Below are 26,579 nucleotides of genomic sequence, written 5' to 3' on the forward strand. Positions count from 1 at the left end.
AGCATGGTTCCCAAAGTCAGAACTATACAAGAAGTTATACAATGAAAAGTGTTAGTCATTTCCCATTTCTTCCACTGCTTCTCCAACTTGTCATTTCTTTTTTTTTTTGGCCAGTCCTGGGCCTTGGACTCAGGGCCTGAGCACTGTCCCTGGCTTCTTTTTGCTCAAGGCTAGCACTCTGCCACTTGAGCCACAGCGCCACTTCTGGCCGTTTTCTGTATATGTGGTGCTGGGGAATCGAACCCAGGGCCTCACGTATACGAGGCAAGCTCTCTTGCCACTAGGCCATATCCCCAGCCCCCAACTTGTCATTTCTAATCCACTTGCTTTTCCTCCTCTAGGAAGTTTCTCTTGTTAGTTTCTTATTTATCTAATTTGTTTACTTTGCACAGAAAAACGTGTTCATCTTTCCTCTTGTTTACAATCCACAAAAGCACATGCTATATACTCTTGTATATACTCTGTCTACAAGCTGGAGCCTGTTCTGTTAAGTTCTAGTGCAAGTCTAAAGGCTTGCGAACCAGAACAACTGTGGTATAAGTTCCAGCCATTCCAAGGGTGGGAGACGACTAGGGTTTTAGTTCAAATTGTCAGTTAAGAATTTCAATCTTTCTGTTCTTTTTGGTTCTCTTTGGGCCCTCAACACATTAGATAACTTTCACTGACTTTGGGATAGGTTGTTTTCTTCAGCTGTTTCCTCAATCCAGATGCTAATCTCTTCTCCTCCATATTAAAAATAACATTTAACCAGATAGCTGGCTAAACGTTAGCCAGTCAAGTTGATATATAAAATTTGCTGGCATACCTTTGGAACATTGCCTGTCAAGACTGCCTCCTTCAGTTGTCTATGCCTTAAATTACTTCTTTGCAGTATTCTGTCATCTCTCAACTCTTTAGAATTTTTTCACTTGGGGTGAGTTTATCTATATATGATTTTAAAGACAATTTTAGGTCTTCTGTTATTATCCTCTTCCGTGCAACTTTTCTCCTAGATCCACTCATATTCTCTGTGATTCTCTAATGGGAGAGCTGGGGCAATGTTTGTACCAGAATGTGACTTGTATTTTCTACTTTAATTGGTTTACAGCTGGTAGTTTGTATTATAGTTTGTTTTATAGTGGTGTCGAAGGTATGGAGTTTCTATGGTTTTATTTGTTCTTTGAAAGACATGTTGCAGGATTTGGATTTACATAGTCACCAACAGCTCACTTATAGATAATCTATAAATAATGAAACTATTTGTTACTTTTTCACGACTGTGACAGAATGCCTGAAGTAAGTAACTTAAGGAAGAAAATGTGTATTTGGTTTCATGGTTTCAAAGATACAGCAGTCAATTGGCCCAGAACTTCAATAGGAATCTGAGGCAGAGGAAACCTGTTCACTTTCTGTGGACAGAAAGCAGAGAGACAAAATAGGGAGGGACTGGGGACAAGATACCCACAAGGACCTGCCCTCTTGACCTATACTTCCTGCAGCTAAATCCTACCTCCTCAAGTTTCCAGAACATCTCAAAATAGTGTTTCCAGCTAGGACAAGGTAGTCAGAACATAAGCATGTGAGGAACATTTCATATTCAAACAATAACAGAAATAGTTATTCAATCAACATTTCCCCCTTACCGGTACAGTAGACACTATAGTCCAGAGTACTTTTTGTGCATTCCACCAGTCAGATTCGGTAGCATTCTAGATGAAGTCTGTGTGCTTTTCTGTTGTAGACAAAGCTCCTCAGAGTATAGTTTTCTTCAGTAAGGACCACCCCTATTTCTACCATAAGCCTTACAGCTGAACACAGAAACATTGCAATATCCTTTGCCCCCTCTATCTTCACATAAACTCAAATAGAATTTCCTCTCACTTCTAGTAAGGGGAAGAGATTAGCCCTATTAAAAAGATGATACAATTCCTCAGCATGTAAAATCTGTAATTGAATTAAGAAGTATGTTTGGTCCAGGAATAGTTTTGAGAAAGACCTAGTATACACTGAGGCTTCCTGCCCTAGGTTGATGCTTGCTTTTTACACTGTGAGTATCTGGACTCCATGAATAGAGTACTGAGTCAGTGCTTAGACAGATGCTAAGATAGACAGCATAAGAAAAAGGTATTTAGGAAGAATATTTGTCTTAGTTTTGGTCTCTTTATTATTATTTTTAATCATTAAAGTGAGTTTAAGCTAAAGGTGGTTTTATAGGGGAATTCTGGCTTATCACTTTACTCTGAATGGCAGCCATGTCCAATTAAGGAGCTAAAGCCACAGTGAGACTCAGGAAAGTAACTTGTTTTAGGCCATAAAACTAATAAGGGACAAAGTTATTATTTGACTCAGACCCACTTGTAATAATTTTACGATTCTGAGTGTTTGTTTTCACAGAAGCAGAATGTAGTAGTAAGGGCGCCAGAGGCCAAGCCGAAATCCTTGAAAATGGGGTTCTTTGATGCATCTCTCTAGCTGGGATATTTTGTATTAGAAGCAGTGATCTCTTTCAGAAAGCCCTTTACCTTTAAATCACTTTTTAGAAATTAAACATTTGTATGGCTTTTCATTTTTATGCAGTGGAATTTGTGATGTGTGGTCCTACAAAAATGTATCTTCAAATTGCAAATGCCACAGTCTTACAGAGTTAGAGTATCATAAAAGTTGATGGAAAAAATTGAGCATTACTGATCCAGTATTTTGGGGATCCTTTTGCTAGCAAAAGCTTTTGTCTGAAATTATCCAAAGGAATCCAGGGTTTTCTCAGTTGCTCTTTTCTGGATAACAGATCAGATGATTTGTCTCTCAAGTAGTAGAGTCAGAAGCCCCATCTAAATGTTAGAGGAAAAACTAGGAATTGAAAAGTATTTATAGATATGGAAGAAAAAAAATGAGTTGAGGGTGGGTGATAGCATTTATTACAGTGAAAGTTTAGATATATTTTCAGGCAATGGAAAAAATGTGTATGTAAATAGTGACCTTATTCCCCAAGTGTTGAAATGCAGATTATGACAATTCATTTAGGGTATAAAGGCAGTGTGGTCAAATAAGCCATTTCTAAAGGCCTAAACTTTTGGAGTGCCTCAGTATAGGAAGTCTTCATAAAATGCTTCTTTTTATTCATTATTCCAATGGCTCAAGATGTTTCAGTTAATTTAATATTTTGTTCAAAGAAAGTACATGCTCTATTCATAGTGTTATAAGTTTAAAATTATCTAAACTTATTTTTTTCCTTTGCTTGCTAATTATTCTGTTACATGGCACCTAAACAAGAAAGCTGGCAGAATCATAATGAAAGATAACACATATTCATTGTGCATTGGCCAAGTGCCTGGAGCTCACTGAGGCAAACAAATAGACACATTCAAATGATCCAGACAACACCTTCTTTGGATGTCAGGAAAAAAATTTGATTTTATTATTCGAATAAGTAATAATTGTTAAATGTAGAATACATTCCTAAATGTTAATACTTGTCATGATCATAATTTTGGTTCTATTTTTAAACCAGTCTTAAGTTTATGACATTTATATTCCTCACCAAACAGATCTGCCTGCTCTTCTGACCATCCCACTGATTATATGCCACAGTGGGTGAGTATTTTGGATATAAATTCTTGCCTTTCTTAGTGTCAATAATTATATATATATATATATATATATAATATTCTATGAGGGAGAGAGAGAAACAAATAAAGCTGAGAAAATGTCTATAGTCACAGAGAAAGGCCTTAAGATGCAGGACTAGAAGTCTCTAATGCCAATAACATGGCAGGAGCTGGAATTTAGTTGACCTTTCTGTCTACCAGCACACCTGCTTCTTTTTAATACTGTGTTATCAGCTGTGGTCGCCTTCCTAGGCAATTTTAATTGGGGGACAAATTCTCTTTCACAAAGAACTTTAGATTATGGTGAATATGAGCACATGTGGTCCATTTCTTGTCTTCTCTTTATTTTGACAGTTAAAAAAATAGCACTAACTCCAAAAATACATTTTAAGGGATTACAGCGTGTTCTTTACACTACTGGTATGCTCAGAGATTTAGTCATTTGTAATTTTATCATGGGCACTTTCAAACATACAGAAACACTGGAAATGTAAAAGGAAGCACTGTCTATTACCTACTTCAGTTATTTTAAATGGCCAGTCTTATTCTAAGTTTATCACCCTTTCCCAAATCCCAGTACTGATCTACTTGTTCATGAAAATTCATGTATGGAGACTTAATCCCATGATAGTGGTATTAGGAGGCATGGCTTTGGGAGTGATTGAGACATGAGGGAATGGGAATAGTCACTCTTATAAAAAGACTGGTTAAGAGGAGTATTCTTTCTTGCTGTTGTATTTTTCTACCATATATAGTTATGAAGACAATGCCATGTGTGAGTACCTTCACCAGATAGTGAGCTGGCTGGTGCCTTGATCTTAAGACTTTCCTCCAGCTTCCAGAACTGAAAAAGAAATATATTATTTGTAAGCTGCCCGTTCTTAGATATTGTATTATAGCACATTGAGCAAAGTAGGATATCCAGATGTATTTCGTTGAAGTGTATATGTCACTAAAAGATAAGGGCCTCTTTAAAAAAATAATCTTCCAGAATATACAGTGTTTAAAGAAATTTGTCTTTGCAGCTGCAGTATGTTCTAATTATAGTGGAAGTCAGCAAGATAAATTGCTAAGCATATGCAGTTCAGTTTATAGACTTTCTGGAGCATATTGCTTACAGATTTTTAGGTTTTTTAAAATTCTTAAAATATACATCATTGTCATCCAGATTTTTCTGATTTTAAAGTGCACAATTCTGTTGTTTACTTAGAAAAGGCTGAAGCTTTACTAAAATAAAATTTACACACTATAAAATTCACTTATTTAAAAATTATATTCTTATTATCTTTCAGTAGTTGTACAAAGGATTATAATTTAACATATAAGTTTATGAGTACATATGAGCCTCTTGATCAATATCACCTATTTTAATTATAAAATTCAGTGAAATGATGAAAAAGTTGTAGTAGATAATCTATGGTTCCACCTCCATGATTTATAAATTTGTTCATTTCTCTATGACTTTAGACACATTGATTTCTCAATTTTTTCATCAGAAAAAATGTTACATTAATAGAATTGTATGGAGATATTGATATAATCATCTGAATATGAGGTTATATTCTTGGAACAGAAAAAGTATCTGTATAGGTTATTTGTAATAAGGTCAGGACTATTTTAGTCTGTTGGATCAAGAATTCATTAATGAGAATTTCTTGAGTGTGGTCTAGGTGGAGTCAGTGGTATTAAACTACTAATCAGTTAACCAGTAATTAGTGGAGGAAGGGAAGTTTAACTACTAACAGTAGATGCCATCTGTTGAGTGTTTACTGTTTTAGAGCATAGTAGACATTTTTTATACAAGTTAACACACCTCATTCTCAATCCTATGAACTAGATTCAATGATGATTCCTTAAAAGAAAATAAAGAAATTGCCCCCAAACACCTAACTAGTCAGTGGCTGGTGGAGAGTTGCTTTGTGGCTCTAAAACCATGATTATTGGGACTAAAGTGTTCTTCAGAGCAAATAACTCTTGGGAACAGAGTCTTATGGCTGAAAGAGCTGCAGCCAAGAACATTGTTGCTTGGGAAAGGTAGCTAATATTGCTAACAATCCTTGTGAGGAATGAAAGGAGCCATTATGCTATAAATATTTGATTTTTGCTGTTATTTTTTTTATTTTTTTGCCAGTCCTAGGCCGTGAACTCAGGGCCTGAGCACTGTCCCTGGCTTCTTTTTTGCTCAAGGCTAGCTCTCTGCCACTTGAGCCACAGCGCCACTTCTGGCCATTTTCTGTATATGTGGTGCTGAGGAATCGAACCCAGGGCCTCATGTATATGAGGCAAGCACTCTTGCCACTAAGCCATATTCCCAGCCCCTCGCTGTGTGTTCTTTGTTACATTAATCTAACAGTGAAGTGGCATTGCAGTTATTGGACAAATTAAAGTATCTGTAGTATGTTTCATATTGTTTGGTAGTTTTACCACAACTACAACATATGCCTTTTTTTTTTGTACTAATCCTTGAACTCAGGGCCTGGGTACTGTCCTTGAGCTTTTGTGCTCCAGTATAGGCTCTCTGTAGGAAGGGATTTCAGGAGAATATTTTTCCTCCAGAATTCCATCAATGTGAAATGCTTTTCTAAAAGAAAATGTTCCTTATCCCTTTTTGTTTTATTAAGTGAGCAACCAAACTCTTACGGATCTATTTATAAATTACCTTTCACAATAAAAGCCCAAGATTTAAAAATTCATACAGTGAAGGAATTCTTGAATCTAGACCTTCAAAACTAAAGATTTCAAGCTGGCAAGTGCCTAGTAGAATGGTTAGACTTCCTTCCTCTTCTGACTTTGTAGTCAATAATGGCCATGCTCCTGCAGAAAGACAAGAGGCCAGTGGAAAGTTAGTTGGCTTATTTGTGGGCTTGGGAAAGGTTTCCAAATGGTAGGCTCAAGTACAGTGTAAAACTTTTAATGCCCCACTATATTCATTAATGTAAAATTACATTTTAGGATAAATTGAAGACATTTTCATAGAAAACTTAAGACTGGAAGTTGCTTTCTCCTTTTCTTCTTGTTTTCTTCCTTTCTACTCTGTCACTTAATATACTGGGTCTTGATCTGGTCAAACTGGTATTGTGTGGTGGTACTTGACTTTTAAATTTAGTAGAGGAGCTTGTTACACTTCTGGATGGTTCTGTATTCCTTACTATTTTAATTTTTATTTAATTTTATTTATTGCATTTTATTTTTTATTGCTATTATAAAGGTGATATACAGATGGGTTACTGTTACATAAGTCATATAATGAACACATTTCTTTTGGACAATGTCACCCCTACTTTTGCTCTTTCCTAGTTTTTACCTCCCATCCTGACCTATAAGTTGTATCATTAATTTTCAACATAGTGTCTAGTGAGTAACACTGCTGCATTTTACCACTTTTATTTTCATCTTTCCAGTATATTGTTGTTCTTTCATTTAAAACTGTATTTTTGTAAATGCAGATTAATAATCACATACAAAAATCACGTTTTTCTATTGTTGTTCCACTTTATTGATGAGTTATCCTGAAGGTGAGTAATGATTACTTCCACAGAAATTTATATTTTGATATGTGGAGTGGTAAATCCAGAAAGGCAGTGTGTGTGCTTATGTTTGTTTTAACCTCTTAAGATTGCTCTTACTCTGTGACAACAGTTGAAAAGTATTTCTAATATGAATTAGCTATATACTTTAGTTTTTATCTGGAAATGAAAGGCAAAGGAGCCAGTGTTCTGATTTTGTTCCTTGTCATTGTGTGTCTACATAATGTAGACTTATTGGACAATTTAGTTAGCGTTAGGCGATCTTAATGGGTTTCCACTGATTGTTAAAAAATGTTCTCTGAAGAATCTAACTGAATTTTCCAAGTAAACTGGTTGATTTATACTTATTGAGAGATGACTTCCAGTGCACCACTAAGCATCAATTATAATCTCTTTGGAAGTGTAATTTGCTCAGCCTTGATTAAAAGGCCTGTAATTGTCTTTCCTGGGGCTCAGCACATCCTCTGCTGCCCTCTAATGGCTGCCCATACACAGCACCCATTACCTAATGTATCCTAAGTCCAATGGGCCTGTCTCCAGCATGCAGTCAGCCACATGTGTTGGATGCTAGCTCAGTAGCAAATTGAGAGGAGCTGCTATGAGCAAAACTGTGTCTATAGTTGCTCCTCAAGATGTTGGCATTTGGGTAATAATAGTAAGGTTAGGACTTCAAGATTGTTTTTTCTCTACTATTGACTCATATACTTGTTCATTTAAATATACATTATATACTCACATATTTAGGCTCAACAGCCTTTTCATTGAAAAGTGGTGATCTACTCCACTAGAATGACCATGAACCAGCATCTATGTATTACTTAACATTTTATTGTGGATATAGTGGGCAGGTTGTTGTATTTTATAAGTTCCTCATTTATTTAACATATTGACAAGGTATTTAAATAACTACTGAAACATTTTTTTCTAATAGTAGCTATGCTTAACACTTGAAATCTAAAAAAAAATAACTTGAAAAACTACATTTAATTTAAGCAAGTAGTTTAGCACTCATCACTTTTTATTACCCATCTGCAGTGGAACAATGAAAGAAACTGAAAGAAAGAACTCTTGATGTTCTCATCTGCTGCTTAATGGAATTTACTCTGGCTAGGGTTAAAACTTTGATGCATTGATTATTTTCATTAAAAATAAATGGCAACAGATTTTTTTAAAAAGAAGCATGAGTGATCAGGCATAGTCCACTAAGCTCTTGGTTTTGCTTTCACTTCCTATTTCAATCAAATTTTTTTGTTGACTAAAACAAAATCTTTCTCTAGCTACCTTAGCAGTACAGGGATTTATTAGCAGAGTCTTGTACAGTTTACCAAATGAGAAATATGAAAATATAGGCTCAAAAATAGGACCAAAAAGTAGCTCAGAATTTGTGCTCATGATCACATAGGAAAAATCTGGCTATGAAGTCAGTTTTTTTTCTATGACTAAGTGACTTCTATGATTTCCTTGAGTTAGAAATTCTTTGATGAGTGCTGTTTTCTTGGTTCTAGCTTTTAAAGAGTCAAGAAGTCAAAATAATTTTATCAAAAATCCTAGGTATTATTTACCTTCTGTGATGGTATTTCCTTTGTTGGTAAAAAGGCGTTGGTGGGGTGCTAGTCCCTTAGCATGAATCGAAATAGGACATTGTTTTATCTGGATATAAGCGTGATTGTTTTTACTGATATCTTACTGTACTTGTGTGTGGGTTTTCTTCATACTGTCTGCAGCTTGCCAGACACCTATGGAATGTCCTTCAAATCAGTTAATTCAATTCATTTAGTGTAGTTCAGTTCACTTTTGGCACTAGGAACCAGAGCTAATGTTTATAGTCAAATCTGAAGGGATTTAACTCACACAACTGACCTTACTTTGGGTATGCGTTGAGTCCCCAAGTCATTGCATTTCTGTCAAAATTGGCTGCAAATTGGAGTTCTCAAGACTGACACCTTCCTCAGGGTTGATAATAAATTACATAGGAGAGATACATAGAGCAAGGTATTGAGGGAAATCATGGAGCCTACATCACCCTCCAAATATGCCACCTTTCTAAGACCTTCATGTGTTTGCTGCTTGAAAGACTTTAAGTTGTATTATGTAAGCATGAGTGTTTAAATCACTGGCCATAGGTGATTGACTCAATCCCCAGTCCCTCACATCTCCCCAGAATTTGATAGAGTAGGGCTGAAAGTTCTACAATGTTTGTTGTTTCTTGTAACCAGCTTCATCTTGGGCTTGTGTAGATATTCCCCCATATGTCACTTTATCAGTACGAACTCAGGTATGATAGGAGGAGGCTCATAGGAATAATAAAAGATATGCCTATCAGGAAAGTCCTAGAAGTTTGTGCAGTCCTCAGATCTCAGTCTCCTGAGTAGCTAGAATTACAGGTGTGAGCTCACACTTGTAATTATAGTTACTCAGAAGGCTGAGGTTATGGATATCACAGTTCGAAGCCGGCCTGATTAGGTAAATTCATGAGATTCTTATATCCACTTAACTACAGAAAAGAAAAAAGCCAAAAGTGGAGCTGTGTCTCAAATGGTGGAGCATTAACCTTGAGCAAAAAAGCTGGGGGACAGTACCCAGGCCCAGAGTTCAGGCCCCAAGACCAGCACACACACAGACACACAGACATGCATAACACATACGCAAACACACACACACGCACGCACGCACGCACAGAATCTTGTTGATAGTTCAGAGCTCCATATTTAAATAACCTGATGTCACTAGATATTTTCAGAGCTGCTTTATTGATACATGGATAGTGTGATGTGAAATGGCCTTTATGGAACCACATTGCCTGTGTGTGAAGCTTAGTTCTCTTACAAGCTGCATGATTTTTGAGACAATGTTTAACTTCTCTGAGTCCCAGTTGATTCTTTTGTTAAATAGAGGTAATAGTTGTACTTACCTCAGAAATAGTGAAGACTAAGTATGTTAACTCAAAATATCATTTATGATATTAATTAATAAAGAAAGCAATAGGAGATTAATTGCTTGATTAATTGATTTAGTCTGTTGACTCTTCAACAAATAATGTATTGAGACACTGCTGGTGTCAGACAGTATTCTAGCCCAGAATTATTACTCTGAGAAACAAGCCAGTGATTCCCAACCAGCTGTGATTTTTGCCAACTAGATATCATTTGGTGTTGTCTGGAGCTATTTTGGCTGTCAGGACTGATCAAGAGAGAGGTAAAGGAAGTTCTAATGGTATTTAATGGGTGGAAACCAGGGTTCTTGCTAACTGATCCACAACGCACAAGGCAAGTTCCTACAAAAATCGTTTATCTGGCTCAGAATATTAGTAGCTCTCAGTTGAAAAACCCTGGGCCAAGCCATCATGAAAACACTTTGTCAGAGAATAATTGTTTCCTTATAGCTGACATTTACCTTTCTGTGTTTTCAGAAGTGAGGCAGTGGAGTGAAATGGAGGCCTCAGTTATACTGCCCATATTGAAGAAAAAACTAGCCTTTCTTTCAGGTACGTTTCTGAAATTCAAAGTGTTTGATATGTTTGATGTATAAACTTATTTAAACTCTTTGATTAGTTTGACAGACATGCATTTTATTTTTTTCGGTTATGTTTTTCAAAGGTATTTCCTTTAATAGAATGGGGAAAAGGTGAGCTGTTATTTCTGGTTTAGCCAACCATTTTAATTCTATCTTGTAATTTGATTAAAATGACCTCTACAAAGTAGATGTTATAATTTCTCTCTTCTTAAGCAAAAGGTAATAATTAATAATTGAGTAGCAGGCATCTAAATAATTGTTTTTGGAATCAGTAATTAGTTATAATTAGCCTCTGACTTCCATCTTCCTGTGAGAAAGCCTTAGTGCACAGGAAGAATGTGAAGTATTATGGTGTTCTTATTCTTCACTGTTGGAAGTTGGTTGTATGTACCTGACTTTATTTTTACTTAAGAACATTAAGCATGTATTAGCTTTGGTGAGTATGGAGAAACTGTGAGACATTCTCCTGGTTTGTACTGATATGGGACACTGGAGTAGTGAATTTTATGGAATTCAGAATGAAATTGAGTAAATCTATACATAGTAATTGACATTATGGTCAGGGTTATTTGTCTTTTATTACCTTTTTATTTGTAATTCTCTTTAGGTCTCTTTGTTATAATTGTCTTGATAATATCCTTGATAATGTCCTTTTTCCCCCTCAAAATATTATGTGTCTTTATAAACTACATGGTTGTCTCATGCATATTATAAGAAATAAGGAATTGAATTGCCTTAATACTATTATGTATTTACATGTATTTTCTTTTTTAGCATATTTTTCTTTACTGCTTGGCATTTATATTTTCTCTATTCTTCCCTAAAATGAATGCTTTTTATAAACACCGGTATTTGTAGCCTATTTGATACAAGTGCATCAGTATAAATTCTTGTCTTAAGACTGTGTATATAAGTTTACATTTGGGCTTGTCAGATTGCCCTCCCAGGAAAATAATTTTAATTTGTCTTCTTCAGCAAAATATGAAATGCTTGTTTATTTCCAATCATGATGACATTGTTCTCTTTTTATCAATAACATTCTTGAATCCCCAGATACTTGTCCTTGTGCAACAGCACCATAATTTATCTTGGAAGTCTTTTACCTCTTGGCTTCTGAGTCTCTTTTCCTATTACACTGATGATTTTTGTCTCTTATTGAAAGCTAAGAATGTGGAGTTTAATGTGGTCCCTAGTGCTAAAATTATTCTTTAAAGAAAGCTCTCCAGTGCATCATAGTGCAACAGTTTAGGTGAGAACTTGCTTGTATAGTTGACTTAATGCATGGAGAAAGCTTAGAAGTTTTTTTTAATTTGTTTTGTTTTTGTTGCCAAGCCTGGGGCATGGACTCATGGCCTGGCCTGAGCACTGTACCTGGCTTTTGTGTGTGTGTGTGTGTTTTTTTGCCAGTACTGGGCCTTAAACTCAGGGCCTGAGCACTGTCCCTGGCTTCTTTTTGCTCAAGGCTAGCACTCTGCTACTCGAGCCAAGGTGCCACTTCTGGCCGTTTTTCTGTATATGTGGTGCTGAGGAATCGAACCCAGGGCTTCATGTATATGAGGCACACACTCTTGCCACTAGGCCATATTCCCAGCCCCCCTGGCTTTTTTTTTGCTCAAAGCTAACACTCTACTTCTTGAGCCACAGCGCCACTTCTGGCTTTTTTCTATATATGTGGTGCTGAGGAATCGAACTCAGAGCTTCATGTATACAAGGCGAGCACTTTACCACTAGGCCGTATTCCTAGTCCAAGCTTAGAAGTTTTGAAGAGTGAAAAAAGTTCTTAGTTCACTCCTTGTAGCTTTCTCTCTTGATATTTGATAATTAAAGGTGTAATTCTCTAACCTTTTGGTAATGGAGAAAAGTTTTAAGTCAAAATTATTCACTGACTAGTTTGAAAAATACTCTTGTAATCCAATTTTTATTTTTAAAAAGAGAGTCTTTCCAAGTGCCTGTGGCTCATGCCTGTAATCCTTAGCTACTTGGGAGGATGAGAAATGGAGGATCACATTTCAAGGCCAGCCTGGACAGAAAAGTTTTCAAGATCCCTTCTTAACCTATCTCTGGGTATAGTGTTGCATGTCTGTCTCATCCCAGGCTATGTGGGAGGATGAAAATGGAAAAGGTTGTAGTTGTAGGCTAAGTCTGGGCAGAACAAAACGGAAGAGACTTCCTTTCCTTGGAGGGAAACTGAATGTTGTGGTGGTGTGTGTATACCTATGATTCTAGCTTTTTGGCATTTTCTGTATAGTCTAAACAATTTTCAATAATGTTTTAACATACTTCATGATACAACTTAGCAAGTAAATAGTCCTATTTAATACTATTATTTCTCATAATAATATTGTTTTTCCTGACTTAAAGCTTTTCTTTCTAGATATAAATTTTATTTTACTTGCAAATGCTTATTATGCTAGGCAATGCAGTAGGCATTTGATGAAGTGCTTACACTAAGAGTAAGACTAAGTAAAATGATAACTGTTATGTTCAGATGAAGATTTTGAGGGTGAATTTTTTTCTTTTCTAGGTTTTTATGGTTTTGGTAAATCTCTGTAAACATTTATGAACTACACATACTTATAAAAATTTTCAAATGATGCCTTATGTTTGTAATTGTTTTACTAACATTGTCTCCAGCTATCTATTGCACATACAACTTTCTATATATTGTATATTAAAGAGAAGTTAAAAAATGTATCATTTTTGTAGGAGGAAAGGACAGACGAAGTGGCCTCATCCTGACAATTCCATTATGCCTGGAACAAACAAATATGGATGAGCTGAGTGTCACTTTGGACTACCTCCTCAGCATTCCAAGGTGACTCTAAAGGTGTCTTTTCTTAAATCTTGGTGTTTCTATACTTAGTAATGTGTCCTCATGTGTAGCTTACCTTTTGTAAAAATTACAAATTAAAATAATTAAAAATCCTCACCAATACTTTTATCAACAGAAAAAAGGTGCTTATTTTTATATTCTAGGTACACCTAATGGCATAGATATTTCTAAAAGGTTGTGCAGTCACCTTATTAGAAAGATAGCAGTTAAGTTTCTCCATCGGCGAATTAGTAATCTACTTGAAAATGTTCAAAAGAAATGTCTGTGTGCTGAGTTTAGACAGGTATAGATTCTTTACGGCATTATAACTGGGAAACTATCATGGAACTTGAGAAAAAAAATACAGAAGTTATTCTAGCAGAAGTCATCTTTTATTCAGGTCCCTATTTCACTCTGTTAATATCAATGCATGTGTAGTTTCTTTTGTATGCTATTAGGACTTTTCAAATTTCTTTTTAATATAGAAATTGCTGGGTACTAGTGGTTCACATCTATAATCCTAACTATTCGGAGGCTGAGATGTGAGAATTGCAGTTTGCAACAGAGACTCTTATTCCATATAACCAGCAAAAAGCCAGAAAAGAATTGTGGCTCAAATGGAGAGTGTGATCAGAAAACCTAGTGTAAACATGATCCCCTGATTTCAAGCCTCAGTAATCACACAGAAAACCAAAAAACAAAAACAAAAGAAAAATATATTTATATTTTAATTCATTAGTCTTTGAGTTGTTAACTGTTAGTTTTCTTGGACTGTTACCTGTATTTAACTCTTCTGATTTCAAACGTTCATGTTGTTTTACTAGCAATATTGAATGAGATAATGCCTCTGACGCTAACTAAAGTACATTTGTCATTACCCTTTCATCGTCTGGAAAGATCCTAAGCTCAGAGAGTGAAGAAACTGTGTCTTAAAATTTGTACTTTTCAAAACCCTCTACTGTGTACAGGTGATTTCCCAATGTATAATGATTGGAGGTAGATACAAAATGAACATTCTATATTTAAGAAAAGCATAGGTATATTTTACTTCTTTTATTTTCATAGCACTATGAGGTTATATTCCTGTCTTACATAAGAGGGAAATGAGGCCTTGAAAAGGTAGTCAAGGTAGCTTGACCAGGAACATGTGCTAAATCAAGGCTAGAGATGCTGTTAGAATGCAGCAGTCTGTCTCCAAGCCTGGGTTTGAAATCATTGTGATAGAGCTACCTCTGTTATGATCACAGTGCTATAGCTATAGGTAACTTCTGGTTACCTATTAATTCACATTAAACTTGGATGTATCACACTGGTAATTGACATAAGACACTAAAGTTGGGGCTGGGAATATGGCCTAGTGGCAAGAGTGCTTGCCTCATATACATGAAGCCCTGGGTTTGATTCCCCAGCACCACTTATATAGAAAATGGCCAGAAGTGGCACTGTGGCTCAAGTGGCAGAGTGCTAGCCTTGAGCAAAAAGAGGCCAGGGACAGTGCTCAGGCCCTGAGTCTAAGCCCCAGGACTGGCCAAAAAGAAAAAAGAAAAAAAAGACACTAAATTCTAGTGAATATACTATAGTCATCCAATTAGAGACTGATGAAATATTAGGATTAGAAAGTACCAAAGCAGTCATCTAACCACTTAAGTCTTTTTTTTTTTAAATGGAAATGTCTACAATTTCTTACTCAGATTGTTCTTGATTTAGTATTAGTTAAGCTACCGTCCAGGTTTCCTCAAGCATTCACTTGTAAAAAATTGTAGTTTTGATTAAAATTTTTTTTCAAACTGCAGAAAAGCTTGTTTATGTTATAGAAGAACCATTAGAAGGAAACTGTTTAATGACTTGTGGAAGATCGTATTTACATTGAGGCACTGAGATCATAAATCTTCAGTCACAGAGTAAAAATATGAGGGAGCCTGCAAGGGGCTCCTCATTATTGTAGATGCTGAAAAGGTTGGGAACACTGCACACTAAGTGGTTAGACAAACCAGTATCACAGCTGTGGACCCACAGTATTAGATCTTACTGACTTCTTTAAAAGCAAAGCACAGAGTCCAGAGAGGTAGGGATAGTAAATTGTAAGGGAGTATGTGGTATTTCATAAAATGATATTATATTACCAGAGATGAGTGAAGTGAGCAGGATATCTGATGAGAGAACATTTAAGACTGAGACTCTTGACTGTAAAGGTCCTGAGGCATGAACAGGTTGAGCATGTTGTAGAAACAGCAACCAGGCTGGAGCAGTCTGAGAGAGGAGCAGAGTTCTGGGAGCATGGCGGTAATGAGAGGCTACCATCAGTCATAAAAGACCATGTTGACCATTATGTGGGCTTCAGTTTCGAGTGGGAAGGAAAGCTATTGTGTTCTTACTCAAAAGTGATCTGGTATGGGTGGTCAAGGAGCTTGACCAAGAACATGTGGTAAGTCAAGGCTCATGTTTTTAAAGGTTCCCTTTAAATAATTTAAAGCATTGTGGGAGAAGCATCCAAGATTTAATAAGATAGCAGTCTTGCTTTCAGGAAATGAACCTAAGGAAAATGAATTGTCAACAAGTCATTGAAATAGATGAAGAATATAGTTAGTATCATTCTATAATATAAGCAGCCCTCGAAGTGAAATACAAGAAGCCCTTAATAATAAAAATTAGTGAAAAACTTCAGAATTCTGACCCCAGAAATCTCTCACCAATCACTTTCTGTATCAGAAATGTGCTTGAAGGTCTCATTTATTCTATAGAATGATCAAACTCAGCCATATCTTCCTTGAAAGATTCCAATGGCTATTAAGAATAAGGAGGCAAAGTCCTAGATAGTTCTTTCCTTCTCAAAAGACCCACATAAATAGGCTAGTACTGAAGGAATTTTATTAGCACCTTAGGACTTCCAACATGCCCTTTATAAGGCATGATGGATAACATCAAAATTAAATATGTTATTGTTAAAAGTAGTGTAAACCATCATTTCACTTTAGAAATGGTTTAAAAAATACTGTCTTCACTAGGCACTGGTGGCTCAAGTTCCAGATTAGCCCAGGAAAAAAAGGTCATGAAGCCACATCTCAACAGAAAAAGTTGGGCATGGTGACATACACTTGTCATCTTGTCAGCTATGGCAGGAAGCATGAGTAAGGAAAATTTCAGTCCAGGCTTTCCTGTGCAGAAAGTAAGACCCTATCTCAAAAATAACAAGAGAAGAAAGGGCTAGAGGCAACATGGTACAGTATCTGAGTAGCAGGTGCAAAGCTCTGAGTTCAAACACCATTACTGCCAAACAATAAAATATTATTTCGAGTACTTGAAAGACCACTTGATCTTCCAATTTTAAAATATTTTCTTTGGATTTGTATATTTTCATTATCTGTCTTAGTAAAATGTGAGAAAATTATGATTAAGCATGTTTATTTAAATACTGAAAAGCATACATGCAGTGTGAATCCCTTTAAGATCACTACAGATGGTACTTGCAAGCTTCATTACTTTCTTACTATTAATGTGCTAAATAATTTATAGTATGCATTGAAATATAAATGTGTCATTTTTGTAAAACTTACTTAACAATATAATTATGTACCCTATGTCTTAAAGGCATAGATGCTGGTGACAAGGAATGGCAAGTTTTAGGAATGGGGTACTTGCTTTGGTGGGGAGGCCTACACTGAAAGATTTGTATTTTAGTTCCACATCCTATAAACTTACAATATATTGAGAGAGTCCCTGAGTTGTTTCCAGTTCTGTTTCCAGTCCACTGAGTATCTCCTATTCCTAAGCTGGTCTTGCTACGGCTTATGTCTTCTAAACATGATGGTCTTCCTAGATGTCTCTGTGAACCTCTAGGAATTTCTTCCTTATCCAAGCCCACAGATAGTTATTAGATGTCATATTTGCCTTGCTCCACAAATGGTTATGTGCTCTTGTTTATCAAGGTGACCACTGTATGCACCATTCTATTCCTCCAATAATATTTTATCTTTTATTTTGTAATGAAAATTAGTGTTTAAATTTCTTTTACTGGGATTTCATTCATATGTTCTAAAAATCATCCTTGAAATAAAATATACAATTCACAGGTTGAGGAGGCATCACACTAATTAATTCTAAATAACTTTATTAGTCCAAAAGGATATCTTAACCCATTAGCAGTCACTCTCTGTTTTGTAAGTGGAATCATACAATATATGGCTTTCTGTATCTGACTTCTTTGACTTAGTATGTTTTTCAAGTTTTATTTATACTGTGACATGTACTAGTACTAGATTTTTAACAGCTGAGTAATTTTTCATTGTGTGGCAATACCACATTTTGCTTTTCTATCAGCTGATGGACACTGAATTGTTTTTACTTTGTCATTAGTGTAAAATGTGTTATCATGAGCATTGAGTGGGTATATACTTGTATTGGCTTTACTTCCTGAATACTTCTCTGCTTTAGAAGCTTCTGTCCCTGCCTTTTCCTTTAAATTTAGCCTATATCATTGTCATTCTGGTGGTCTTAGTATTTCTCACCAGAACAGATAATGTATTTCTTGATTACTTTGAGGTTATAGAAGAGAGCTAGCAAAATCTCCCAGATGGCTGGATTTAAAACCTTGGGGAAGATCTGCTGTTTACCCTTCCTATAATGTGTATATTGGGACAATTTTGGGGAAGTCCGCTTTTATTACCAAATCTGCTAAGCAAGGCTACATACAGTTTCTTCTGCTATATTGTAAGGTCAATTATTGAGATCCTTACATTAAGTAGATAAGGTAAAATAATAATGGCTATGTAGTTTTTGTCTTCAGGGTGGAACTTTTTTTATATTAATTTGTGTATTTTACCATGATAGACTTCTGGAAAGTATTTAGTAACTATTTGAATAATTAAATATATATTCATATATTATAACATGGTAATATGTGAAAGGATATGTCCCAGCCATCCCAGGGGAGACAGGAGAAGAAGATTCATAAGGAGGTTTATTAGTGGGGGCTATATCGCCCACGAGAGAGGGAGCAACATGGAGGCTGCACCTTATTCAGGTGGCAGCTTCTCTGGGGCTAAAGGGGAAGTAGGTAGGTCTTAATGGTGAGTGGGACTGGCCCATCATAATTCTAGGGCAGGGAGTTTAGGTGTGGGTGGATCTAGAGGCTAATGGGAAGAGCTGAGGACCTAAGCGGGATCGTGTGTGTGTGTGTGTGTGTGTGTGTGATGCTAACAATATGTATAATATAATAATATTTTCAGGCTCTTAAGATAACATTTTTCAGGTCAAGTGACAGAATAAGAAAGGGGCGAACATGGGTCAGACATGGTAGAATCAGGCTTTGGATCATTTTATAAAGCAAGAACTACCATACCTCATTTAATTTCCCCCAAAGAGCAACAAGAATTTCCATGGATTAATAACAGTTTATTATCTTAAATTATTATTTCTTGAAGTATGTATTTCTGCCAGGAAGGAGAGACAAGAAGGATATGAGGCACTTGAGAGTCATTAGTTACCTGCTTCATTTTGAATCCATTTTAGAGATGGAGAAATTAACATTTAAATGGGCCTTTTTTTTCCTTTGGTGATCCAACTCAGGGTCTGGGTGCTGTTGCTGAGCTTTTTCACTCAAGGCCAGCACTCTACTATGTGAGCCACAGCTCCACTTCTGACTTTTAGGTGATTAATTGGAGATAAGTGTTTCATGAACTTCCAAGCCTGGGCTTCCTTCAAACTATGATCCCTAGATATCAGCTTCCTGAATAGCTAGGATTATAGAATTACAGGCTTGAGCCATCAGAGCAAGTGGGACTTCAGATAATTCACTTTTTTATTTACTTATTTATGTTTTTGGTGGTACTGGGGTTTGAATGCAGTGCCATGCTCTTTGCTAGATCACAGCTATTGAACTACTGTGCTAACCTTTTTTACTTTAGTTATTTTTATAATAGTTCTTATGTTTATGTCTGGACCTGAATTACTATCCTTGGATTTATGCTTCCTGTGTAGTTAGCTAGATATACTAACACACCTAGCTTTTTTATTGGTTGAGATGGAGTTCTGCTAACTTCTTGAAGAGGCTGGCCTAGAAATCTTCCGTATTTCTACCTGCCAAATAAGATTATAGGTGTGAACTATTGGTGTCCTGTCTGAACTTAACATTTTTTAACACATTAACTGTCCATGCTTTTAGAGTACTTTCCTTTCATATTAGCTTGTGAATTAATATTTTCTGAAATGATGAAAATAAGTTGCTTCAGAAAACTGAATCATCTGAGGAATTTTATTGATAATGTAGGACAAAGCAAGTGAAGTGAATTATTTATTTATTTATTTTTCAAATTTTTATTATCAAACTGATGTACAGAGAGGTTACAGTTTCATACGTTAGGCATTGGATACATTTCTTTTTTTTTTTTCAAATTTTTATTAAACTGATGTACAGAGAGGTTACAGTTTCATACGTTAGGCAATGGATACATTTCTTGTACTGTTTGTTACCCTGTCCCTCATACCCCCACCCTCCTCCCCCTTCCCTTCCGCCCCCCCCCCCAGGTGTTCAGTTCACTTACACCAGTTTTGCAAGTATTGCTTTTGTAGTTGTTTGTCTTTTTTTACCCTGTGTCTCTCAAATTTGGTATTCCCTTTCAATTTCCTATTTCCAATACCAGTATACACAGTTTCCAATATACTCAGATAACATTACAGCGATACTGTAGGTACAACCACAGGAAGGTGATACAAGAACATCATCAATAATAGAAGCTACAGATACACATAGGACGTTGAAAGTAGTTACAACTGTGATATAACAATCATTTCCATAACATGGTGGATACATTTCTTGTACTGTGTGTTACCTCGTCCCTCATTCCCTCCTCCCACCTCCCCCTTTCCCTTTCCCCCCATGAGTTGTTCAGTTCACTTACACCAAACAGTTTTGTAAGTATTGCTTTTGTAGTTGTTTGTCTTTTTTTACCCTGTGTCTCTCGATTTTGGTATTCCCTTTCAATTTCCTATTTCTAATACCAGTATAGACGGTTTCCAATATACTCAGATACGATTACAGAGATAGTGTAGATACAACCACAGGAAGGTGATAAATACAAGAACATCATCAATAGTAGAAGCTACAGATACACATGGGATGTTGAAAGTAGTTACAACTGTGATATAACAATTGTTTCCATAACATGGAGTTCATTTCACTTAGCATCATCTCATGTGATCATAAGGGTGTAGCTATTGGGCTCTTGTGATCCTCTGCTGTGACTTGCCTAAACCTGTGCTAAATATTCCCAATAAGGGAGACCATAGAGTCCATGTTTCTTTGGGTCTGGCTCAAGGTGAAGTGAATTTTATACTATGTTTTATAAGGACTGAAATCTGTAGCTTATTTTAATATATTGTAATTTTGTCTTATTTCAGTGAAAAGTGTAAGGCTAGAGGATTTACCGTGATTGTGGATGGCAGAAAATCCCAATGGAATGTGGTGAAAACAGTAGTCTTAATGCTGCAGGTAATTTTTCACTCTCTGTCTGAGGAAATGGCTTTTATTTTTGTGGTAACAGGTTATGTTATGCCAAGTCGCGAAACAACCACCAAGAAGACCACTGAGACTCAGACGTTCTGAAATGCAAAAGCAAGGCAAGGCTTTATTCAGGCGAGTTGCAACTCGGGCCTTGTCCTACCCACCGACACAGCGGAGGTTAGGAGGAAGCCCCGAGCTGCGATTGCACAAGGGCTTATAAAGGCAAAAAAACAAAGTTACAGCAATCAGGTGTTCAAGCAAGCGAGATTAGGACACGGGTACAAATCTGATTGGCTCAAGACATTCTGGGGGCAGTTAGAGTTAAGCATTCCCAGGCGGTTAGAGTTCTTGACCGGCTGGGCCCTAATAAGCTTGCCCCGGGTTGGCTCATAGTTTAAACAGACAACAAAACGGGGGCTGCCTGAAAATGGGGTTTACTTTAACTCGTCATTCCCCCCTTTAGTCATGATGAAAATTGCAAATGCATCTTATTAGACTATGGCTAGACTTCTTGGCAATGACTTGTTTCTGAAAATCTACATACCACTATTGAAGTGTTTAATTTCAAATTTTGTATGTTTGAATTTATGTAGTAAAGAAAATCACAGGTCCACTTTGGAGGTTTAGAAATGGTTGAAAATAACAGAGCAAGATGATGTAGTGTAAGCAAGTGGGAAGGTAGATCTCCAGGCTCACCTGAGCTGTGCCTGCAGCCTGTGCAGCGCCCCCCCCCCCCCCCCCCCCCCTTCATTCTCACAGTGTAGGGAGGGAGAAAGGCTGGGGAAAACTGATAAGTTGATAAAACCTCACAGGTGTGGCTGTCATGACTTGACTTTCCAAGCCATCCCTTTTCTTCAAAATACATCAGGATTCATGAGGATCCTGCTATTTAGTTATTTATAGCCCAGAAGAAACTTAGTGAATGGTTTTCTGTGGGACCTTGAAGGCTTGCAAATAAGGTTGAGAATGGATCCTAGACTGTGTGGTGTATTTCCTGTGTTTGTCCCAGTATGGGTATGAGACCCCGCCCCCATGTAGCATGTGGCCTCCTAATTAGCAGTTTGGGATTGATTTTTAAGAGCACTGAAAGTATTAACTTGTGAAATGGGAAAATAAAACATTTGAGTGACTGAAAGGGCATAGCTTGCTCTCTTAGCTTGCTCGTAGCTTGCTCAGTTGTCCCTAGAAGGGCTTCTAGAGAAGTAAGATTTGAGATAATAAAAGAAGTTATCTAATTTAAATGAATGAAAATGAAAAGCCAGTCCTGGCAGGGACTGAAGCTTAGTGATAACTCAAAAATGAAGCAAATTCAATGAAGGATTGATAGGAGACTGCTATGGAGAAAATATGATTTGATGGTAATGTAGGGTAGAGAGCATTCAGTGAAGTGAATATCAGTAATGCTGAGAAGCAGGTCAAGAATTTTAAATGAATTTGAGGAATAGTTGGGAGCTGCTTTATGGTTCTGTGGAGAAAATATAATTTAAAAATCTAAGTAATTACTGAGGAGACTAATTCCTCATGTTTGAGCATTTATTTAGAGTAATTGGGATAAAAGTATCTGAGTTGTGGGATCAAAGTGGTGATTTTAGTTTTAGTTTTTAAAGTGGTTCAGTTACTGTACTAATATTGCTATATGAATTTTCTTACTTAATTTTAGCCTCACAATCTAACCTTTCAGAGCAACGTCTCATATCTCAAAAGGTCATGAAAACATAAGGAATTCAAGTAATTTAAAATTGGAAATTAGAATTGCCTTAGAACTCAAGACTGTTTTTACTCATTACCAGGGGTTTTTTGTTTGTCTGTTTTTTCTTCTTGCTTCTTTGTTTGTTTTGTTTTGTTTTGCTTTGTTTTTGTGCCAGTCCTGGTACTTGAACTCTAGGTGTGGTCTCTAAGCTTTTTTGCTCAAGGCTAGTGCTCTAGCCACAACTCCATATCTGGCTTTGGTGGTTAATTGTAGATAAGAGACTAAGATTTTCCAGCCAGGCTGGCTTCAAAGATGATCCTCAGATCTCAGCCTCCTGAGTGGCTAGGATTATAGGCATGAACATTCAATACCCAGCTCAAGTGTATTTTTTTTTTTAAACAGAGCATATATCTGAGGTGGTCCCCAAATTACCTGCCCATTTCTTCATTTTTCTTGAGTTTTTGACCTAAATATTACATCTCTAAGATCACGTGTAGATGGGAAAAGCATAGCCTCTGTAGGATCAGTTTTTGAGGAGCATAGATTGGTTCTTTTTACTGTCAAATATGTTCTAGCACTTTCACATTCCAAACCCTGATGATTTCCTCTTTGGTGTGAAAGTTGTTAAAATTACTTACAGAAGAGAAGTGATCTGTGGCTTTCCCTGAATCCTATATCATATGTATATATCATGCTTCCATGTATCATGGATGAGCTGTTTGGGACTTGATGTTTAAACAAGACTTTGATCAGTGACTGTTGAAGAAGTATCAATGGATTCATCTTCCCTTGAAATTTCTTTTCTGATCTTTTGGATTTATTCATAGTTGATCTTTTCAGAGTTTGCCGTGGCCTGTTGTTTTCTCCTAGTTAAATCATTTCTACAGGCAGAATCACTCATTGTTTTCATCTCAAAGATTCTCACAGCTCTCATGTTTTTTAAATACTAATTTTCCACAAGTCAACTGAATAAAGCTCTAATGTTCCCAGCTTCTCTGATTAAAGTTTTGACACTTCTTAGTTTACTTTCGTTTTCCTTAGCTATCGTCTAATCATTGCAAAAGGCACTAGAGTTCTGAAGTTCCCAGTGACACATTTAAACTATAAGATTTTCTCTTAAACATTTTCTGTTGTTTTTCACTGCTTGCTATGGTTTAGAATAGGAATGAGACCTTTGAATGTAAATGAATTTTATTGGCATTAGTCTATGCCCATCATTTACATGGAACCTGAGGCTTCTTTCCTCTATTTTGTCAGAACTGAGTAGTTGCCACAGGAATTGTATGGCCTGTGAAACCTAAAATGTTTTTTATCTGACCTATGGTACATAACTGGTTTCTATTCTGTTGCTATTAGTTTTAAACTCATTATCTTAGACAACTTACTTTTGTTTTCCAACACTAAGATTATTCTGTAAAATAGAGAAAATAAGGTGCACTTGTTAATGAAGATTTGTTTATTTAGCACATGTTTAGTGTTTTCTGTATGTCAGATATTGCAACTATAAGGGTGACATAATAGGTAAGATACCTGCTTTTGGAAATCTTATATGCTATTTGAGGAGTTAGTGAGCAATTAAGCAATTAATAACTAATATATTAGATAGTGGATGCTATAGAGAAGCATTGCTAAAGGGAGATTGAGATAGTATTACTTTGGGTAGGATAGATTAGAAAGGTCTCTTTGAGGCCTTTATATAGATGCTTAAATAAACGGAACACTCTTGCTACTATAGGGCAAAGGACATTCTGGACACAGGCAATATAGGCAAAGGCCTGAGGTGGGAACAGACTTATAACTTAGGAGCAGCAGTTGTGGGGAGAAGTGAAAGGTGAGGTCTCTAGGACAGCAAGGACTAATCTTGAAGTTTGTCAGAGGCCCTGGGAAAAGGATTTGAACTCTATTTTGAGCATGAGAGAATGTCAAGCAGTATCCCTATTACAAGGTTATTTCAGAATTGGGAATGGTTTGGCAATGTTCAGATTGCAGATGTTAGAAGTGGTTAAAATTAAAGATGTGTTTTAAGTTAGGCATTCTGAAATTTCCTGAACAATACATGTGAAATATGTATTAAGGCAACAGTTTCCTTTCTTCAGGTAGTACAAACAACCATATTCAGTAAATACAAAGTGGTATACTATGAAAGATTAGTTCTGTGAGCTTCAATTAGTAGTCATGTAGAATCTGTACCTCTTTGTATGGCTGAGAATAAAACTTACTTTGTGTGAAAATAGATTTCATATTTTTGGAGAGATTCTTTAAGATGATAGTATTAGAAAAAATGTTTATATCTCAAAAAAATCTAGCATTAATTATTTCTAGCTAAAAACTTTCCTTGAACTGTAAATTTACTCTCTAGTAGAGAATAGAGTAAAACAAAAAATAATTCATGGTCTGTCTGTTTAACATTGTTTGAAATCTTTTCTATGTAGCTTTCATGTCTTGATTGCCATTTGTTTTTGGAAGTTTGGAGAGTTTTTTATACTTTATTATTTTAATTCTTTCCTAAGTTTCTTACTTAGGAAATTTATGAATATCTATTTTTAATCTAGTAAATTAACTTATTCTGCACGTATAATTTACACCTGTTTTCTTGTGTTTTACAGAATGTCGTTCCAGCAGAGGTATCCCTTGTTTGTGTAGTGAAACCAGATGAATTCTGGGATAAGAAAGTAACACATTTTTGTTTCTGGAAAGAAAAGGATAGACTTGGTTTTGAGGCAAGTACAATCTGCTAAAAAAAACTAAAAGAAGTATTATATTTTTAAAGTAGTATTTTCCAACAATATTTTATTTGTTCAGGTTGGTTATTAGCATTAACTAATTAGTGCTTAACACTATGATTAGTATATACTCAGCATTCAGGTGCTTATAGAGTAAATTATGATTATTTGTGAATGACTACAAAACTTCCTTAGTTTTACTTATGTCACTCTTTACCAACTCCTTCAAGTAGTTGGAGCCCAAATATATATATATACATACATACATATATATTGTTTGTTACCAAAACAAAATTTAATAAGTATTACCAATAAATACTACACACTTTAAAGTCTAATTTCTGTGATGTGACATTACATTTTTAGTATCTCACCGTAAGTCTGGTGTTCTTTGTATTTTTGATCCTCTCTGTTATGTGTCTTTTTTCTCCTTTGACTACTTTCAAGATTTCATTTTCATTTTTTTTCAGAAATTTTCTTTTATTTCATTATATTTCGATGTATTTATTTAGTTGATGTTCTCTGCAACTCTTGGATCTCTCTGGTTTGAGGTCTTCCCTTTTGTATGGAAAGTTCTCAGAAAGTCTCTTTTCAAAATTTTTCTTCACTCTGTTCTTTTCTGCTTCTTCAGGAATTCTAGTTGCATATACAGTAGCCTACTAGCAAACTTCTTACCATTCTAGATTGCTCTTCTATTTTAATTTTACCCCATGTTTTTCTCTGTGTGTTCAGTTTTCAACTGTCTTTTTTCCCTTCCTCCTTTCTTCCCTCCTAAACTCCCTCTCTTCTCCTTTTCTCTCTCTTCTACTACTCCCTCTCTCCCTTATCTTCTTCCTCCTCCTCTTCCTTCATATCCTCTCCTTCCTTTTCCTCCTCCTTGTTCCCCTGTCTCTCTCCTCTTTCTTTCTATGTGGGGATTGAACTGTATTTTCAATACATTTTGGGTTGGAATTTGGACTGAATTTGCATAAATTATGTGCAAATATAATGAAATTTTATATAAGGGACCTAAGTATTTATAAAATTTTGTTTCTGAAGATAGTATCCAGAAGTCAATCTCCTGTAGATGCCATTTGACAGCTCTCCAATCGGTCTCCTGAAAATGCCCCCTGTCCTTCTCTGTCTGTTATCTTACAGTCTTGTATCATTCTATTAGATCCCATATCCAATAGTTCATATATCTGGGTTTGTCTTACTCAGGTTTTAGATTTAATTCTTCACAGTGGTTTATT

At 36.0% G+C, this 26,579-nt stretch overlaps 1 protein-coding gene across 2 annotated transcripts in view; it reads left to right on the forward strand.

The window, feature by feature from the left end:
- Window positions 1-298: 298 nt before the first annotated feature.
- Sestd1 (SEC14 and spectrin domain containing 1) overlaps window positions 299-26,579 on the forward strand; it is a 67,632-nt gene continuing 41,351 nt past the window's right edge. Inside the window, exons 1-5 of one of the 2 annotated variants that reach the window (XM_048345166.1) lie at window positions 299-913; window positions 10,521-10,595; window positions 13,331-13,439; window positions 20,832-20,922; window positions 25,231-25,344. In XM_048345166.1, coding sequence (XP_048201123.1) covers window positions 10,541-10,595; window positions 13,331-13,439; window positions 20,832-20,922; window positions 25,231-25,344 — 369 coding nt within the window. In that variant the 5' untranslated portion in view covers window positions 299-913; window positions 10,521-10,540. Of the gene's footprint in view, window positions 914-10,225; window positions 10,596-13,330; window positions 13,440-20,831; window positions 20,923-25,230; window positions 25,345-26,579 lie in introns of those variants that run through there. The other variant, XM_048345165.1, reaches the window with a different exon arrangement.

Source organism: Perognathus longimembris, chromosome 4 (assembly GCF_023159225.1).
Source record: "Perognathus longimembris pacificus isolate PPM17 chromosome 4, ASM2315922v1, whole genome shotgun sequence".
NCBI classification, from domain to species: domain Eukaryota; kingdom Metazoa; phylum Chordata; class Mammalia; order Rodentia; family Heteromyidae; genus Perognathus; species Perognathus longimembris.